The 20237-nt window shown below is 38.2% G+C and overlaps 1 protein-coding gene across 1 annotated transcript; it reads left to right on the top strand.

The window, feature by feature from the left end:
- The first annotated feature begins 8155 nt into the window (after positions 1–8155).
- Positions 8156–19162, top strand: CCKAR (cholecystokinin A receptor). Its single transcript, XM_006138180.5, has 5 exons — positions 8156–8516; positions 9173–9424; positions 11802–12063; positions 14207–14334; positions 15351–19162. Exons 1-5 carry the CDS (start codon positions 8399–8401, stop codon positions 15875–15877), a joined length of 1287 nt encoding a protein of 428 aa, XP_006138242.3. The 5' UTR covers positions 8156–8398; the 3' UTR covers positions 15878–19162.
- Positions 19163–20237: the final 1075 nt, after the last annotated feature.

Below are 20237 nucleotides of genomic sequence, written 5' to 3'. Positions count from 1 at the left end.
TCCAAAGAAGTCTGGTAAATATCTGCAAACTGTTGGGGAGCCCACAATATAACTTCAGGAGGTCTACAGAGCCTTGCAGTTGAAGCTCCAGGCTTTGCACCCTCTCGCTCTCCCCAAAGGGAAAGAAGCACCAGGAGCCTCCACTGGAGCTGAAGCCTAGAGACCCAAATGGGAGACGGGGACCCTCCAGGAAATTATGAGAATTTAAGCCCCAAGAGGTAAACTACAAAACAACAAGAGAAATACTACACTAACTTAATTTTGTGCCAATTCTCCCACTTGCAGGAAAATATTGGATTTTCAGGATTACAAAATAAACATCTAGGCTGTGTCTACACTGGGCCACTTATTCCGGAAAATCAGCCGCTTTTCCGGAATAAGCTGCGAGCTGTCTACACTGGCCCTTGAATTTCCGGAAAAGCAACAATGCTCTACTGTACAAAATCAGCTGCTATTCCGGAAAAACTATTCTGCTCTCGCTCGGGCATAAGTCCTTATTCCGGAACACTGTTCCAGAAAAGGGCCAGTGTAGACAGCCCAGTAGTCTTTTCTGGAAAAAAGCCCCAATCGCGAAAATGGCGATCAGGGCTCTTTTCCGGAAAAGCGCATCTACATTGGCCACAGACGCTTTTCTGGAAAAAGGGCTTTCATGCCAGTGTAGACACAGCCCTAGAGGATGAAAGAGAACAATAAAAAGGGAAAACGTTTTTCAGAATACATCTAAACTTCAACAAAAGCCCTGCAGCACTGAGTCTTGGAGTCTGGGTCAGATGACTCAGGTTCCTGAGGCTTAGATTGAGGGACTAAAAATTTTAATGTAGACACTTCCTAGTTCAAAAAAATAAATAAGGAAAGACAAGTCTAGAAAAAATATCTGTTGTCAAATGCCTGTTGAAGAAAAGTTGACAGAAAGTAATTTCATCCATAGTACTTTATATAACACATTGCAACATGCTGTTTATACCATGGTTATAAACTCATTAAAACAGTGTTATAAGGAAATTTTTAGAGAACCTTAATTTAACAGCCCCAGCGAGACCAACTATAAGAAATAATAAACTACAAAGCACTTTGTTCATGGATTTTGCCTGTCTTTTCCTTTTGAATGCTGAGTGTTCTCCTTGGCAGCTTTAAAACTACTCTGTAATGAAAACAAAAACTGAATAATGAAAATGAATTTATATTTTACATCCTTTCAGTCACATTAATTATCTGCACTATATCATATAGTATAAACACTGGCAAAGAGTCCAAAACTACCTAGAGTAGTTCTTCCTTGGAATACATTTTCTTGATGATAATCTAGACAAAAGCATCACACCTAAAGCTCATTGTAATAGCTTCTAAAAGCCTATCCAAGGTAAAACTCTGGAAATTCTTATTCTTTGTCAGTGTTTGGATAATATTTTAGAATGGCTTTATATGGAAATAATTTGAAGTTTAAATTTACTTTGACAGTGTGGTCATTCATACGGTGATATTCAGTATTGTCTATGGACCTGACCTTGCCATTTTTAGTCACAAAAGTAATCTCATTGACTAGAATTGCCCTCCCATTTTGACATCCAAATTACTGAAGACTATAAGGTTTATCAAGTAAGTATGAGAATCAAATACAAAGAACTTTGCCCAGTTTGACAAGGAAATGAACAGATTAGGCATAACCCATCAAAACTTCTAGAAACAGAGGGCCAGGGGCACAGCTCTTCAGATGGTGTAAATGGTCACACTTCCCAAAGTCAATGGAGCTATGACTATTTACAGTAGCTGATATGTACATTCTGATTTTGTTACCTCAGTAATTAGTCCAGATATATAGTAGTAGAACTAAATATCAGAATACAGCCCAAAGACTGGCTTAAAAAAGAACAAGACCCAGGCCCCAGTGGAACAAGGTTCTTAATAACAGCATCCGCACCTCAAACCCGTTTTTGCACAAAAAACCAAACAAACCAAAACAGTAAATTGACAGGACAGAGGGCTTTTGCCAGTAGAGTTATTCCTCTCCCCATGAGGAATAACTACTTTTTGCACTACAGCTCTTGTGCAAAAAGATATGTGTGGATGCTCTGCAGGGGTTTCTTATGCAAAAAGATCCTATCAGAAAAAGGATAGGTGCTCTGATTGCTATTAACAGAATGGCTATCAGAGCTTTCTTGTGCAAGAGCATCCATCTAGTGTGGACGCTCTCTTGTGCAAAAGCACATTGCTTTTGTGATGTGCTTTTCAGGTGTGGATACGCTTTTGCGCAAGAAGTTTTTGTGGAAGATCTCTTCCACAAAAAGCTTCTTGTGCAAAAATCCTGCAGTGTAGACAAAGCCAGACAGTCCTCTTAGGCTACATCTACACTACGAGTTTTTTTGGCAACAAATATGCTAACGAGGGACTCGTTTGCATGAGTCGCAATCTCATTTGCATATTTTCTGCCAATCTGTTTTTGCCTAGGGGTTTTTGTGCAAAAACAAGCAGTGTGGCCACTTTCTTTTTGAGCAAAAACCCCTTTTCCTGCTAAATCCTTATGCCCCAAAAAAGGAGGTTCATATCCCTATCATGTTTCTCCCAGTACTAAGGGACCAGTCACTTACCCCACTCATTTGTTACTCCAGAAAGTACACCAATGGACATATGGACCTAAATGACATAAATTCTGACCAAGTTTTTCTTTCTTAATAATGTTCGGAGAGTCTTATTTTCAATAAGGAACATCTCCTCAGATCCCCAAATACAGGCAGGTAACTCCCATTGAAATCAATGTTATTTGCAAATTAATTTTGCTCCCCAAAATATCATGCATTTTACAAATGCTGATTTAGCTTTCACAAAAGTATATACTGAGAATGACCCCACCAACGTGTCAGAGCTATTATACCAGTGTGAAACTGGCATATAAGGATCAGATCTGTGCTCATATCTGTATTTCCATATACATTTTCTATACATAAATTATTTTACTTGGAATAACAAAAAACATAAAGCCAAACAGATTTTTACAGTAAAAGAAAGCATTACTTTTCCAAGTGTATTGCTCTGAAAGTAGTGCTGCTATTTAAATGTACATAGGGAATGAGATCTTTGAGCACTGGATTCAGATGAGTGAATTAATGAAAAAAATAAAGAAGATAAAGCTTCATGCTTAAAGAAAAAATATTAGGTAAGCATAAACAGATGTGAATTTTTGTTAGACAAACATAGTTCCCTTTATTTTCTGGTCCAAAATACTGATATGGTATGAAATAATAACTGTAACAATCATTTCTGCTATTAAATTAATGTTTCCTATGTTTAACAGCTGTACTAGAATAACATCATCTAGAGAGAAAAGGGATTAAGGTTAATAATATATTATCTTTATTTTAATAGCACATTCTATTCATTCATAGATTTGGGCAAAAATGACAGGTATTATTTCTTTAAAATATTTGCAAAGTCATAATATTTCTCTAAATTTTTAAGCTTAACACAGCTCAGGCCAGGAAGAAACATATTTCAATTATTACAGTTTTTTATGTTGTTAATAAGAATAGAGATACTCAACAATGATTCTTGCCTGAAACTTACAAAATCGATTTGCAACTAGTGCACACTGATGTATATTAATTAAATCCAGTACAACTAGTGCCCATTAACTAAATCCAACTGGAAAACAGATATTTAGAATATTGTTTTTCCTAAGCAATGGAAACATAACTATGACACTCAAAAGTTTTATAGAGAAGTCTTTTCTTTTCTTTTCTTTTCTTTTCTCATAAGGTACATAGATCTGGTGTGTGTGTTTCTCTTTAAACCAATATTAAATTATTATATTATCCACTCACGCTACATTGTTTGTGCGTATGTGACATACAGGCCAGGGCATGGGGAATCAAGTCCCTTCCAGATTTCTGCTTGATCTTCCTCAGCCCCCAGAACCAGGCAGGATTGACTACTCTGGCCCAGAGAGGTGGGGGCTGGAAGTTCCTCCCAGAGGAGACTCATGCAGTAGCTACATGTCTTCTCCTTTACATTATGTCCCCCAACCCAGTATCATGAGGTATATATTGTCCCTATATTTATTTTGATACTGTACAATGTGTGTCATATGGTATGTGATTTTCTATAACATTTCAAGATATTGGGGCCTGATCAAACTACTTAAGTCAATTGTCTTCTGCTGTCTTCAAAACTGCTCTCCACCCTGGGAAGATACATGAAATCACCTGGAAACATCCCACTCTCCCTACCTTTAATATCAGCAATTCACAGACACTTACCTTCCTTCCTCCCCCTTCCCACTCCCCCGCATCCTCCTTCTGTTCTGCAATGTGATTTGTCCTTTTCATATTTGTTCATTTTTTTTAATTGTATCCTTTGGTATATATGGTTGTGACTACTTTCTTCCACTATTTGATCTGAGGAAGTGGGTCTGGCCCACGAAAGCTCATCATCTAATAAACCATCTTGTTAGTCTTTAAAGTGCTACATTGTCCTGCATTTTGCTTCAACTACCCCAGACTAACACGGCTACATTTCTATCACTGGAAATAAAAGAATGCAAAGGACAGGAGTGGAGAGAAGCTTCAGAATCCAGGTCAGAAAGAACAGCTCAGGCTTGAAAAAGACTTCGCTTGAAATAAGAACTAGTGTGAGAAATTATTATTTGCAACAACTTTTCTTAGTGCATTGGGCTTAGCTGGTGTATTTTTTTAGCTCAGTAGCTTACTTGGATCTGTCAGATATCACTTGTAGTTACTTATATCCCTGCCTTTGCTGTGAGAAACCAGAGGGTCTGGCTCAGCAGGACAGAGTGGTGGGTATTCTAGGCTACGTCTAGACAGCAGACCTATTTCGGGATACCAAATGTATGCCGAAATAGCAATTCTGTGTCTTTAAACATGCCTGTTATTTCAAAATATACTTCAAAATAATGGGCACACTATTATAACGTCCCTGTAACCATCGTTCCCCCAGGGTTAAGGGACTTGTCAGAATAGCCCTTTATTTTGAAATTTGGTGCTGCGTAGACAGCACCAAATTTCAAAATAAACAATTTCAAAATTAGCTCAAAATAAACTTATTTCAAGGTAAGGATGCAGTGTAGATACACCCCCTAGAGGGCAGGTAGGCAGGCTCAGTGATATGATCAATCAATCAAGTGACAGGCTCAAGGGGAACTCTGTGATTCAATCCATCACAGTGATCTTTTCTAAAGAGTGTTTGTCACGAGTTATCCCCAGTCATCTTCCCCTCCGAGGCCTTTTCTCAGGGACCGGGGTTTAGCCCGCTATGCGCGGCCCGCACGGGGCCGGCGTTCCCCCATGCCTATATTGCTCAGCTGGTGTGGGGTTTGGTTTCTGGTAGGGGGAAGAGGGTCCGGGCCCACCCTCGCTCCGAACCCCATCCCAGGGCCCTAAGGCGAGGTCGTCCGACCTCGCTCAGCGAAGGGGGTCGTTGCCCCAAACCCTCTGCTCTCGGGTTCCGTGGCCCTGCCCTGGGCTGCTTCTTCCCGCAGGTGCCTCGCCTATTCCCTGTCCTCTGGGAACCCTTACCAGGTTCGCTCCCCTCTCTCGGGCCACGATCTCCCACTATCTCCGTCCCTTGGGAGCCTTCCAGGCCCCCTTTTGAATCTCCCGCCGCCGCGTCCATGCTCTGCCCCTTGCCGGCGTCCCCCGGGCGTCGTGCCCCCGTCCCTTGCAGGGGGACGCCGGTGACGTCATCTCCCAGCACCAACTTGAGCCGGTCCTGCCCATGGTCGTTTCTCCCAGCTGCATCCCAGCCGGGAGGCTTTGGCGCGCCTTCGCTGGCATCGTCCGGCCCCACGGCGCATTCCCCCTCCTGGGTCCCAGGGCTCGCTTGAGTGCTGGGTGCAGCCGTGCTGGTCACCGCCCCATCACAGTGTTTCTTGTGCATCTTGTATTTAAAGGGGCAGCACATCTGCAAGCTGACGCTTTAAATATTCCAGAGCCTAGAATCAACTGTAATGGTAGCTCTGACTTGGTCCCTCTGACATTGACAATGAAAGTGTTCAGTAAATACTGAAATAACTCAAAATTTACTCCTGCATTTAAATAACAGCCAGTCTGTCATTTCACGTAATGATTGGTTAGTAACATTGTGACATAGTGGGGGTACCTGGCTGGTTTCTATGCTGCTGGCTCTGGGGTAACCCCCACTGGCTGCCGTGGGTACCAAGACCCAGCAAAACAGGATGAGTCACTATGCAAACCAGTGGCCAGACACCCCCCATGGAGAGGAACAAAGGAAGGTGGAATGCTGCCCTGGCTGGGGGGCAGGGCTGGAAGAGAGTTAGTTAGTTCCTGTCTGGAAAGCAGGGGAGAAGGAGCTGGGGAGGGGGGCTGGGACTCCCCTATCTCAAGGGGAGCACTGAGGCCTCTTAGCCCCAGTTCCTGTAACCAGATTACATCTGTGCTATGCTGTATCCTAGAGGAGCAATAAACCACCCTCAATTCCACTGGCTGGTGGAGTCTGTTTGTGCCATTTCGGGGTGCAGGAGACGGGGGACCCCCAACGCGCCGTCACAAACATCTCTCTGATTTATAATGTAAAAAATGAATTTAAAGGTGAACTTACTGATAGCAACAAAAAAGGAAAAAGGAAGTACTGTAGTTTTTAAGTTGTACTGTATTTTAATGCTATTTCTCTCATGTAAAATTTATAGATTAAATAAATCCCAGAATTTGTAATGCCATAATGTCACAGATAGGTTTGTATTATATATGACATTTCTGCAAAGAGGAAAGAAGTGTTGCCTAGTGGACTTAGCTTATTTCATTCTGATGGGGGTTACATGAAGTATGTTGTAACAGTGATCAAAAATTACCCCAAATTAGAAAATGTATAGAAGTTTGTACAACAAATTGAAAAGGATCATAATAAACCATTTTAAGACCTGAGAGCGATTTAGAAATTATCTGCAGTGTTGCTACATGCTTCCCTCCATATATATTCCAGATAATGTAGCTGTGTATTAGAAGTTGGAGGAAAATAAACCCAGGCACTGCGATTTTGTCATATTGGGTTCTGACGGATATAATCCTATTATTGCTCTGCCTTTTTAAAAATAAATTTCACTTCAATGGAGATATAGCAGGGATGAATTTATTCCATTACTATTCAGTAATTTCTTATAATGAATTATATCTATTCATTTTTCTTTGGCTTACACTAGCTTTGGGTTTACGGACATTGTGGAAATAGAAGAGTGAGGACAGTGTTTGGGGCAAAACATTATCATAATTAGATGTTGTTTATTCGTTGTTGATATTGTAATCCAATTACAGATAATGCAAGTGAAACAGATTTGTGAGACTTTCGCATGAGACCAAACTCAGAAAAATCCACAGGATCCTTCTTATATTAACTAATAATATTTGTATTTCACTTATTATAGGGCCTGATCCAAAGCCTATTGAAGTTGATGGAGAGTTTACCACTGACTTCAGTGGGCTTTGGATCAGGCCCTGATAGTGCTTTCCATATGAGAACCCTATAGTCCTTTCGAGAGGAATAGGACTATCATTATCCCCATTTTACAGAAACCTTAGTGATAAATTACTCCATCTTTTACTTAGCCAGTCTTCTATTTGTACCTAAAGATGTTACTGCATTTTTTCCAAACTTAAAAGAAACTAATTGTTTTTATATAAAGAAATGAAAATGTAGCAAAGCCCGAACTATGTTTTTCCTTTTCTTCATCCTTTTGTTCAGGAATTTTGTATTTTCTCATTAAACATTAGCTGGGAACGTAATTCATTACATCATTTATTGTTCATGATTTGTCTATGGCAATAAGAGATCCACATAGAGAGATATTAAGTATCAGAGGGGTAGCCGTGTTAGTCTGAATCTGCAAAAGCGACGAGGAGTCCTGTGGCACCTTATAGACTAACTGAAGTGTAGGAGCATAAGCTTTCGTGGGCAAAGACCCACTTCGTCAGATGCAGTACATGCATCTGACGAAGTGGGTCTTTGCCCACGAAAGCTTATGCTCCTACACTTCAGTTGATAGAGAGATATTGTAGATGTGTGAGCTGAAACAATCTTGCAAAGGGTTAATTTTGTAATCACTATCTAGTATGTTTATAAACCCAGCACTAACCCAGTCATAGGAGGGGGGCGGATCTACAAGGTACAGAAGAAGACGTGTGTGTACATGTTTTTCTCTCATGCATCTAAACTGCTTTATAGGCTACTAGAATAAGTCTTTTTCATTCTGAACAGAATTCCTTGTACTGGATATTCCTTATGGCTAGCTGAAAAAAAGACTTGCTCAAAAAACCACCCTTGTCAAATCCTTCCACTGCAGATTTCATTCAGGAATTTTTTTGCTCATAGAAAGAATGGGCAGATAATTACAAATCCACCTTTTGCCTCATAGAAGCTAACCTGTGGAGATTGAAGCATGGAAATAGTTGATAGCCTACTTGAGAATGGAACCAATATTTCGGCTCTTCTGTGTGATATTGTCATGGAAAATGATACATTTTTCTGTCTGGATGATTCACCTCATCCTGCTAAAGGTATGTGCAGGAAAATAGGGGTTTTTTTTTCAGACAGCACCAGTTTCACCTGAAGGCAGACTGGTGAATATTTCAAGAAAAACAGGTACACAAGGTTTGTTGGTGAGGCAGTGTGAAAATAACCATTTGTTGCTCAGGATAATAAAAAGGCAAGTAAGAACTTCATAGATCCTGTCTTCCAGTTTATAAATACATCTAGTGAGCAATATGAAGTTAGAATAGAATGTAAACGGTACTATTAATTGTTTAATGAAGCAATTTTATTTTGTTCTCAAATAATTCTGTAACAATTAAGTTATCCGATCTAATGAAGTATGTGGAAATAATTGACATGAAATTATAATGCTATAGGTAGCTGCTAGAAAAAAATGCTCATGTGTTAAAATAATATAGATTGTCCTAATTCTTATTTCTTATTTCTCAAAGAACAGTTCAGGAACGTCAGAATCAGCCCCATGATTTCTAATTTCCACCAGTTTTAGTTTGGTGTAATGACAGGACTCCAGTAGAATTGCATATGTGAGATAAGAATCAGGTCTACTGACTTGAATGATGAGCAGTTTCCACCTTTTGGTTAAGGGATAAAAATGATACAAGTTAATTAGTTTTATGATTTACATATTTCTTAACTGGTTCTTCACTGTGACAATTTTCAGATTTACATCAGACAGTTCGGATTCTGCTATATTCATTGATATTTTTGCTCAGTGTCTTGGGGAACACACTGGTAATTACAGTGTTGATAAGAAACAAAAGGATGAGGACCGTCACTAATATATTTTTGCTGTCACTGGCTGTCAGCGACCTAATGCTTTGCCTTTTCTGCATGCCTTTCACCCTCATTCCCAACTTGCTGAAGGATTTTATATTTGGTATTGCTGTTTGTAAAACTGCAACCTACTTCATGGGTAAGTCTCTGAATTTTATACCTATTCTAAAAAATAACCCGTAAAGTTTGTGAGATACTAAAGAAGGGACAGATCCTTTGAGGTGTCAAACACTCTCAACACCTACTAAACAGGACTGATTGGACATGATCACCATATTGGAAAGATCAGCACTAAGGAACAAAAGTAGCCCAGTCACATGAAGATGGAAACCCCCCACCCCTCATATTCTATAAAACCCTTTTTCTTCATTAAAGTTTGACTTAAATTGCTATAAAAAGACATGCGTGTTGGAACAATTTTTATAGTGAGGGTGCTGGGAGCCATTGAACCAAACTGTAAACCCTGCATATAATGAAATTCACTTCAAATCAAGAGGTGTAACAGCAAACTCCAGCATCCTTCAGCATCCATGTAAAAAGATATTAGTAAAAGAGTCGTCCCTATAATTAGCAAAAATTCTCCCTGTGTGCTGTAAGCAGTCATCTCTGATCACATTGATGACAAAAGTTAGTACTGTTGTTAGAGCTGCAGAGTCAGAGCATGGGGACAAAATCCTGCAATATGCTGAGTTCTTTTGTCTCATCCAACAAAACACTTCAGCATACACTTAAATTAGAGACATTCTTAAGCTTTTTGCTGGATCAAGCTCAGAAACTTGCAGTCAAGCCCTGGAGAGGAGTTGGATTTATTCCTTCTTGCATATCATTAACAAAATCATTATTATTCTAATTACAGGGCAAATACAAGATTGCACAAAAGTAACCAATGGCAGAATTTGGTCCACAGAATTTCTCTGCTGTTAACAAATGAGAAGGGGAAAAATTCCCCAACATTTTTATTTTGCAATCCCACATGGGTTTTGCATGGCTGTCAGGACAAATGGCTTTTTATTTGTTAACTGATGAGAAATGACCAAGAATCAGTTAGAGCAACAAATATAGAGCCATATGATCCTATTTTTCAAGAGACATATTTTACAGACCACTACCACTTTCAATACACTTTGGCTTCATCTGCCTCCCATTATAAAAGTGGTTCTGTGGACAGACTGATTTATAAATTATCTGGATAGGTGATACTGTCTCAACTTTATAGATTTAATTTTGAAAAATGTAAAAAGAAAAGGGAGAATTCTGAAAGGTTTATGCTATCTCAAAATGAGACAGCAATTAATTACAAGAACCTCTGAATTTCTGTTTAACCAGTGCCCTTGAAAACAGTGATGTAATGTGAAAATACATTTTGAAAGTGTGGGAATGGGAAGTCAACATCTTTCCTTAGATATAAATCAATAATACTAAAGGTTGTATTTAAATAAGTAATAAATTACTGACATAAGCATCATAAAATTACTAAAGCATTGTATTTTTCGTGTTCCAATGTAAGTATATACATATATAAAGTGAACATATTCTAATGAAGTTTTGTAATTATAGAATTAATTTTATTTAAGAATCAGAAGGCAAATTGTCCCCAGATAGCTTTATCTGGGTTAACAGTGGAACTATAATGAAAATAATCATGTCACCCATGTACTTCAGCTGTCATTTTAGGTGTAGGAAGATTGTGAATATGAATCACTAATTTTTTTCAAAGTAAACCAAAATAAAAAAATTCATATGTTATATTTTTGGTCAAAATATGTACCCAGTAAAGGTAATTTTAGAACATAACATTTTGTATGACGTAAATTTAAGGATAAGGAATATTTCTAGTCATACAGTAAACATAACAGAGGTACACAGTGAAAACAAAACCGCATATTGCATTGAAAATTTGCAGTACTGTATATAGCAAGGAGGAGAAATTAATGAACATTTTATAGTAAATGAGTTTAATTCCTACTGAATGACTCCAGTTTTTAGCCAGTGTGACTCGACAAAAGTCTGAAAACATAACTGCATTTTTTTTACTTAACATTACTTCCTGGTTTGATAAAATTATCAAACAAGACACTGGCTTTTAAAAAATTAAAACTATAATTATACTTGATTTACTGCTTTGTTTCTCCAGATTCACACCAGTGTAACTTCACTGATTTCAAAGTGCCTGGCTATGTTTATGTGAAGTTTACTAGTGTAAAAACTGGAGTAATATAGAGATGAATCGGGATCAAAGTACTTTATTTGATAGCAGTTGCCTGCTTTGATGGAACTAAGTTAAAAAACATCAATTATTTTTCATACACATCAGTAATTAAACAAGCATAAATCTGGAGCATCACAATGGTGAATCAAGTCCACCATTATTAACTGAATTATTGATTTGTTAAAATACTATAATAAGGCTATATTTTCATTGTTTTGCATATGTGCATGAAAACTTAACGTATTTATCTACAACAAGCACCATCAGCCTTTTAAAACAAGAACCCATTTCTTTGTTTTACATTTAGGTGTTTCAGTAAGTGTATCAACGTTCAACCTGGTTGCCATATCTTTAGAAAGGTACAGTGCTATTTGCAAACCCTTGCAGTCCAGGGTATGGCAGACAAAATCTCATGCCTTGAAAGTGATTGCTGCTACTTGGTGTGTCTCCTTTACCATCATGTCACCATACCCAATTTACAGCAAACTAGTGCCTTTTACAAAACAGAATAACAGCACAGCTAACATGTGTCGCTTCCTTTGGCCAAGCGATGTCACTCAGCAGTCCTGGTAAGATATAATCGACTGTTAATATTGTAATTATCAGGCAGAAAATAGGATTACATACTAGCATTAAGCCTGTTGAAAATCAATTATTAATCATTAGTGATTGTTTATAATTCTTGTATGCTTGTTTAAAAAGTCACAAGAATTTCTATTTTTAATTGCTGCTTTTTTGTTTTTAAAAATACTTATTTTTGCTTCCCATATGGGTGATATAAATAACAGGCCAGTGATCCTCAAACAGTAGTCTATGAAACTACCATTACCGCTGAAAAGAAGGCATCTCAGACTTCCAGCAGTGAGCCTTTTTGTTAGTATTGCTCCATCTGTTTTATTTTTTGTATGTCCAGAGGATTTGTTTATTTTAACAATCTTTCTAAAAGCTTCACAATCCAAGACTGATTCTTTTTTTTTTTGCATTTCTTTGATGTAATTTCAATTGTGAACAAATATGATGACATAAAAATTGGAGAAGCAGCAAATGTACCTGAGAGCAGAGCAAATCTAGTAATCTAGAGAGATTAGCACAGAGGGGGCTGTGGGTTATTAGGGAAGAGTCCACACCAAGGGGGAGTGAATAAATGGCACAGAAACAACAAAGGGACACAATCAAGGAATTGCATTAAAGCAAGCTCATTTTTTACTCCGTAATTCTGCGCTAATATTTCTTTTTGCCTGTAACCAAGCACTTTATTTGGTGCAGGAAAGATATAGGATTTTTGCTACTGTATTTAGTGAGAGGCAGAACAGGTCTTTAGTTTGCACCACCTATATATAGTGAATCCATATAAACATCCATTTGATGGTTCCTGTCAGCCTCTTGTAACTGTTTAGTCTTTAAGGTGCTACTAAACTATTTGTTGTGTTTTAAGTTTTTCCTGTTACAGACTAACTCAGCTACCCCGCTGAAGCTTATCTACTCACTTTCTCTCTTTTTTTCTTTCTCCCCTCCTTTTTTTTTTTTTCTTTTTTTCCTTTTCCCCCTTCCTCCTCCCCTTTTTTATTTTTGGATCTGGACTTCTAACACTCCTTTCATCTGAAGAAGTGGGTTGTGCCCATGAAAGCTCATGATACTATTTACATATTTCGTTAGTGTTTAAGGTGCTATTAGACTATTTGATGTACAAAGAGAAAAGTTAAAAGGCCAAATTCTGTGCTCAGTTACACCAGCACAAATGCAGAGCAATTCCCATGAATTTGCAGCAATGTTCCTGCAAGGAGAAAATGTTTAAGCTCAAACATATATGATTGATTTGTTAATAAAATACCTGAAAGCAAAATACTTGTGGGTACCATTAGGAAAACTACTTATATTTTGTATTTCGTATATGGTATATTTGCACATATGCAATGTGTAATCAAATACTAAATGATTTTACTTAAGGTGGAATCTCTCCTATGGAATGGGTTCAACCCAAAAAAGTAACAGCCCAAGCAGAACCATCTTTCCTTCAGATTCTGTATGAGGCTGGAGTGGAATGAAGTGCACCACCTTCCTAGTGCTTGCTTGCCTCTAAAGGACACGCTCCTCTGGGGCAGTGCAGGAGGGGCAGGCCACTATTGCACTCCATGTATGTAATTATCCAGTTTGATGGGGAGGATGAAAGGTGAAACCATTCTGACCAGGTCCCACACTCAGACTTCTCTCCTAAGTCTGTAACATCTGTAATAAGGCAAAATGGGAGAAGCTAGACACCCAGCCAACATGATGAACCAGGACCCAAAATTTCTCTTGACAGTTAATGGCTAATATCAGCATCTCACTTAAACATGGGTAACTGCTCATTTGAATTCGTACTGGCTAAGTTTCTATATCATAAAACCACCACCAACAGCACCACAATTCTGGTCTCAGCAGAGGACGGGTATTGAATAGACAAAGACACTGAAGTATCTTTTTAGCCTTTAGTCCCCCCTAGGGCTGAGACGCCTTGAGTGGACAGTGTGGAGAAGCCAGCTCTACCGTTGTTCCCATTGTACTGTTTCTATGGAGAAAAGGAGGATTCCAGCTTCCCGAGTTGCCAATACAGTACCTCTCATAAGCCCTAAAACATTTCACCCAGATCTTTTAACAACAAACTAAAATATACAGCTGCTTCTCTGTATTTCTGATGTTCCCTAATTTCAGTCCTTTTTGCGGCTTCCTCAGGTACATTTTCCTACTACTCATACTCTTTCTTATACCTGGGATTGTAATGATGATTGCATATGGCTTAATATCATTGGAACTATACAGAGGAATAAAGTTTGATATCAGTCAAAGAAAATCATCACGAGGTAACAGAATATTTGCATTTGTTTGTGTTTTATTTTAAGTTTATTTTTGAAGATGTGATTAGTAGAGCTGAGTCAATAATTCTAGAAATGCCACCTCTTTTTTGTTTTCAAAAGTACTCTATGTATATGTTAATTCAAATTATTGGCAAATTTCTTCGGTGAATAATCCTTTATTGACAGATTATTTGCAAAGAAATGAGACTGATATATGTAATTTCCCAATGTGTTAGTTACATAAACCAAGTGGATATTATTTCTGGTCACAGATTACATTATTTTTGCCATAATGCAATATGACAGGAACTGTAAATTTAACCTACAAAAATACAATTAAAAAACTAGGTCCAGCAGATATTTAAGCATTCAATCTTAATGTTCCTTTTTTTTTTTTTTTTGGACAATTTTCACTATAGGGCTATGTCTAGACTGCAAGCCTCTTTCGAAATAGGCTTTTTCGAAAGTATCTTTTGCAAAAGCCTCTTTCGAAAAAGAGCGTCTAGACTGCAAGCAGTACTTTCGAAAAAGCAAGCCGCTTTTTCGAAAGAAAGCAGCGAGTGAGTCTGGATGCTCTCTTTCTAAAAAGCCCTGCTGGCATTCAAGAACGCCTTTTTTCGAAAGAGCACTTTCGAAAAAAGGCGTTCTTCCTCGTGAAATGAGGTTTACCGTCGTCGAAAGAAAAGCCGCATTCTTTCGATTTAATTTCGAAAGAACGCGGCTGCAGTCTAGACGCAGGTGAAGTTTTTTCGAAAAAAGGCTACTTTTTCGAAAAAAACCCTGAGTCTGGACACAGCCTAGTAGAGAGATTTAGATGTTCATGAAAAACGAACACTAGATGGTCACAAAAATGACAATCAAAATTCACTTTAGAATTGGAACAGTTTTTACCAGTAGTTGCTCAGCATCCATGAAGGATTTTGTCAAAATTTAGATTCCACTAATCTGTATTTTGAATCACATTGTATTTTGAATGTTCTGTGTTATATATTTATGTGAGTGCTGCTGATTTGTACATACAGAAAGAAAAGCCAGCACCAGCAGCAACAAAGATGAGGATGGAGATGGATGCTACATGCAGAAAACCAAAAAGAAGAGAAAAATGCCATTACAACAGCTTTCTGCCAGCAGCAGCACCAAAGTAGACAGAGTGAGAAGTACCAGCTCAGCAGCCAACTTGATGGCCAAGAAGCTTGTTATCCGCATGCTGATGGTGATTGTGATTTTGTTTTTCCTTTGCTGGACTCCCATCTTCAGTGTAAATGCCTGGCGTGCATTTGACACCGCATCAGCAGATCAGCTTCTCTCAGGAGCTCCAATCTCCTTTATTCATTTGCTCTCCTACACTTCCGCCTGCGTGAACCCCATCATCTACTGCTTCATGAACAAGCGCTTCCGCATGGGCTTTCTGGCCACTTTCTCCTGCTGTGCCAAGCAAAAGCTTCCAGTAACAAGAGGAGAGGTTGGAGATGAGGAGGAGGGGAAGACCACAGGGGCGTCTCTCTCCAGGTACTCTTACACACACATGAATGCATCTGCTCCCCCATGAATTACTGCAGAAAAGGAGAGACTACACATGGGCAAAAGAAATTCATGCCCCATCTTGTTCATTGGTCTTGGAAAAGACAAGTAAGGGTTGATAGGTAACATGACATAGTTCTGAAGAGATGTAAACATCACAATTAAGCAAGCAGCTGGTAGGAAATGCCTTAGGAACTGTCTGGTCTATGGACACTATGATGGTCTATGCTTCATGTCACCTACATTTCTAAAGAAACAAGAGCTATTAGCTCTGTGGAGGTAAGGGACTTTGCAAACAGCCCTACAGCATGGTGTATTTGTATTAAAGTCTCTCCTACAAATATTCTAAAAATTGTGGGGGTCCTTTCCATTGACAGTTTGGCTCACCCTTTTGATGCAAAAGTGCAGTTCTTAGATTCCATTCAGAGTCTCTCTTAACATTTCCAACACACTAACAGATTAGGGTTCCTTAACAGTCCCGATTACAGATTTCTATGTGCATGTTTTATGGTTAAATACCAATTCCATGAAATCAAAACCTGATAATCTGTTGGCTGTTTTCATCACACTGTTTGTCACCCTTATTTTAGCTGAGCTAACCACTCTTTGAAATTCTTGCCTTCCTAGTCAGTTAAAAAGAGAGCATTGCTGGAGAGAAGGAAAGGCTACTGATCCAAAGCCATGGGTCAAGGACATTTTTAAAGTAGATTTATTTATATTTTTTAAAAAGTGAATAATAGAAATAAACATTAGCAACTTTAAAGGCAGATGAAATACATTTCTTCTAGACAGCAGCCTATGACAGCTTTTGAAGCTATTATAAGTGTAGTGACAGTTTTACATATTTTAGCTTTAAACAGCAAGTGGAATGTCTAAGGGCCTGACTTTTGAAAGTGGCTTTCTTCTGAGCACATACTTTTCAGCACCAGTGCATGCATGAGACACATTCTAACAGCGGCCCAGTTGAGTGTGTGGAAATGCTATTATCTGCACATATAGGTGCTTGTGACAACTTTGTTCATATACAAAGAATACTGGGATGAAATCCTTTTGAAAAATCAGGCCTGAGATATTAAACGTAAATTAATTTAGTAAACGTAAATTGTTGCAATACCAGATTTTAAGCATATCACAACCACATTGTGATATGAAAGTAGAAATTATTAAATGGAGAAAAGAAAACAATAAAAGGGAAGGACTGAAGAACTGGATAGATGCCAGAAATGTCTATGGATTTATGTGGAGATTAAGGAAAGATTTCTCTCTCCCAATATACATATATGTGTATAAATATGTTATAGACTAGAAAGAGACATGAATTGTGTGCTTTATCTGTGGTTTTTTTAATGTAAGGAATCCAATATCCTCTTAATTGTTCAGTGTTTGTGTGAGCTTGGGTATTCGAACAATACACATAGTTCTCCAGAACAGGACAGTCAATCTTACATAATTTATACTGTATTTTATTTTGCTTTGTGAGTGCTTCTTGTTGAAGATTCCTCTATCTTTCTAGTTTAGAAAATGTAATTTAAAAAAAAATTGGTATGAGATAGATATTAGGCTTTGGTAGAAAATAGAAAGTAGATATGGATGTTAAAGGCAAGCACTGTCAAGGTTTCTAATCTTAAAATTTGACCTCTTCCAGATAGATTTTAAATTGGAGTAGCACTACTCCTATACTTGTGCTAACATTCTTGACACTGATATGATCCTCTGTGCTTATTTGGCATAACTACTACTGATTTTTCCTATTCATGAAAGTTTTTCCTAAGTAAGTGTATGTCTACACTTGCTCCCTAGTTTGAACTAGGGATGCAAATGTAGGCGACCAAAATTGCTAATGAAGCGGGGATTTAAATATCCCATGCTTCATTAGCATGATCTTGCCGGTGCATTACTCCGCTCAATAGCTGTTAAGAAAGCGAAAGTGCACACCAGGACACGTTAGTTTTCGAACCCCTTGGTTTGAATTAACGTTACTCCTCATTTAAATCCCCGCTTCATTAGCAATTTCAGTTGCCTACATTTGCATCCCTAGTTCAAACTAAGGAGCAAGTGTAGACATACCCTTATGTAGGCATATCCTAAGGGTGGAAGATAGACCCCAGCCTTGGATTCAGAGCTCCGAATTTATAGCTATACAGCAAGTTGAAATTGTTAAACAAAACCACCTATGTTAATTTTAGCTTCAGTCCAGAATCCACTGGGTAGAGAAACAATTTTTTAAAAATTGAAAAGAACAGTAGGAAAAAATTAATAATTTCAAATTGGAAATATATATCATTCCATAGACATACCAAAAAAAAAAAACCCAAACCATTTTCTATTTAAAAACATAGTTGACAGTGTTCTTTTAATGTCTCAAAGTAAATATGATTCTGTACCTTCAGAGATTTAAATCTGTTGTAAAATATAGTTTATAAATGGTTATTTGTGTAAAGAAATCACATATTTACAATAAATGTGAATAATGCTAACTATATTCAGTTTAAAGATAAGATGTAGTTTGGAGTGTTATGTCCAATATAGGTCAATATTCCTATTATAATGTAATTTTTCTGGTACAGTCAGAATATATTTACTGGCATGCACACTATCCCACCACACTGATTTACTTGGCACAATGCTTGTTTTGAGGGGAAAGCGATGCTGGCTCCATGTCTATAGATGAAAAGCATAATGAAGCAAAGGTTCATTTTGCTCATTGGGTCCACATGGCTTGCAGCACTAGTGGTCCAGAATATGAACGTAGGGAGACTCTGATTGTTGTGATGGGAGGAGATAGAATAGGAATGAGGCAGGGGGAAGAAAGGATGAAAAGAAAGAAACAGGGTAAATACACCAATGAATAAGGCCTGGCTGCAATCAATGAATAAGGAATAATCAGGGAATGGAAGTGAAGCTTACCTATTTTATGTTTGAAGGATACATGCTAGAGCTAGGGGGGAAATATTGTTTATTCACTAAAAAATGTATTTTTGGATACACAAAACTGGTTACAAATTCAGGCAAAATTCAGCAAATTATAGAAAGGATGTCCCTATAGAAAGGATGTGGATGCATTAGAGAGTGTCCAGCAGAGGGCAACCAAAATTATTAGGGAACTGGAGCACATGACCTACGAGAAGAGGCTGAGGAATTTGGGCTTATTTAGTCTGCAGAAGCGAAGAGTGAAGGGGGATTTGATAGCAGCCTTCAACTTCCTGAAGGGAGGTTCCAGAGAGGATGGAGAGAGGCTGTTCTCAGTAGTTACGGATGGGAGAACAAGGAACAATGATCTCAAGTTACAGTGTGGGGAGGTCTAGGTTGGATATTAGGGAAAACTATTTCACTAGGAGGGTGGTGAAGCACTGGAATGGGTTACCTAGGGAGGTGGTGGAATCTACATCCCTAAAGGTTCTTAAGTCCCGGCTTGACAAAACCCTGACTGGGATAATTTAGTTGGGGTTGGTCCTGCTTGGAGCTAGGGGCTGGTTTTGACGGCCTCCTGAGGTCTCTTCTAGCCCTAGGATTCTATGATTCTATTAAATGATTTTGGATGAATAGAAAACTAACAGTTTATTTCAATATTTTGAAACAGAAAGTTTGATTTTTTTTGTTCTTGTGATGTTTTGGTTGGGAAATTTAGATTTATTACAAAAAAAATTAAATGGGATTAAACACATGGTAACATAACATAAAAGGAAAAAATGAAGGAAAAATCCTTGGTTTGAGAAGCTTTGTTCAACCCCCAATTTTGTTTGTTTTTGTTTGTTTCAGTGAGAAAAAAAGGAAAAAAATCATTTTTGGATCAATCCCTAGCCAATCTGTTGAGAATTTTTTGGATTCTGCCATGGAACCAAAAGAACCCCATAGTCACACAGCACTAGGATGTACATGTGCTTGCTTTTTTAAAGTAGAAACTTATCTTTCCAGGAAATCTCAGTGACCTAGATACCCGAGTTCCTATGCCTGAATCTGGTTAGCCTTAAATCAATCTATTTCTGGGGATACACCTACTTTTCTAAAAGCATCTATTTCCCACTGTTGTGTCGCCCTCTCCTTCCCAGTCTTCTGGCTGATAAAGTCTCAGGACTTTCCCTACCCTGGAGTCTTTTCCTATTATACCACACATGCTATGGGGCCTGATTTTGTATGTCCCAAAGGCAAATCAAAAATCAATTCCCTGCACGCACACTCCCAAATCCCCTTGCAAGCTAATTCCTCTCTATATACAAAACACCACAAAATCTGCTCATAATCTCCTTGCCCACACATACCCAGCTGCTTTATCTCTAGACTATTACAATGGGCTTTATCTGAAGCTACCTTTAAAGAGATTCTGAACTTAAATGCACCAATAACTTCTCAAAGCTCAGTTTGGTGGTTAACAAACAATACCTTCGTAC

The sequence above is a fragment of the Pelodiscus sinensis genome, chromosome 4, assembly GCF_052426305.1.
Source record: "Pelodiscus sinensis isolate ZL-2025 chromosome 4, ASM5242630v1, whole genome shotgun sequence".
Taxonomy (NCBI): domain Eukaryota; kingdom Metazoa; phylum Chordata; order Testudines; family Trionychidae; genus Pelodiscus; species Pelodiscus sinensis.
This window is presented reverse-complemented; position numbering and strand designations above follow the sequence as displayed.

Bases quoted from the DNA above. Each gene is read 5' to 3' on its own strand.
- CCKAR (XM_006138180.5), top strand. From the start codon at position 8,399: ATGGAAATAGTTGATAGCCTACTTGAGAATGGAACCAATATTTCGGCT. The intron at 8,517-9,172 runs GTATGTGCAGGA...GACAATTTTCAG, and splicing joins TTCACCTCATCCTGCTAAAG to ATTTACATCAGACAGTTCGG. The intron at 14,335-15,350 runs GTAACAGAATAT...TTGTACATACAG, and splicing joins TCAAAGAAAATCATCACGAG to AAAGAAAAGCCAGCACCAGC.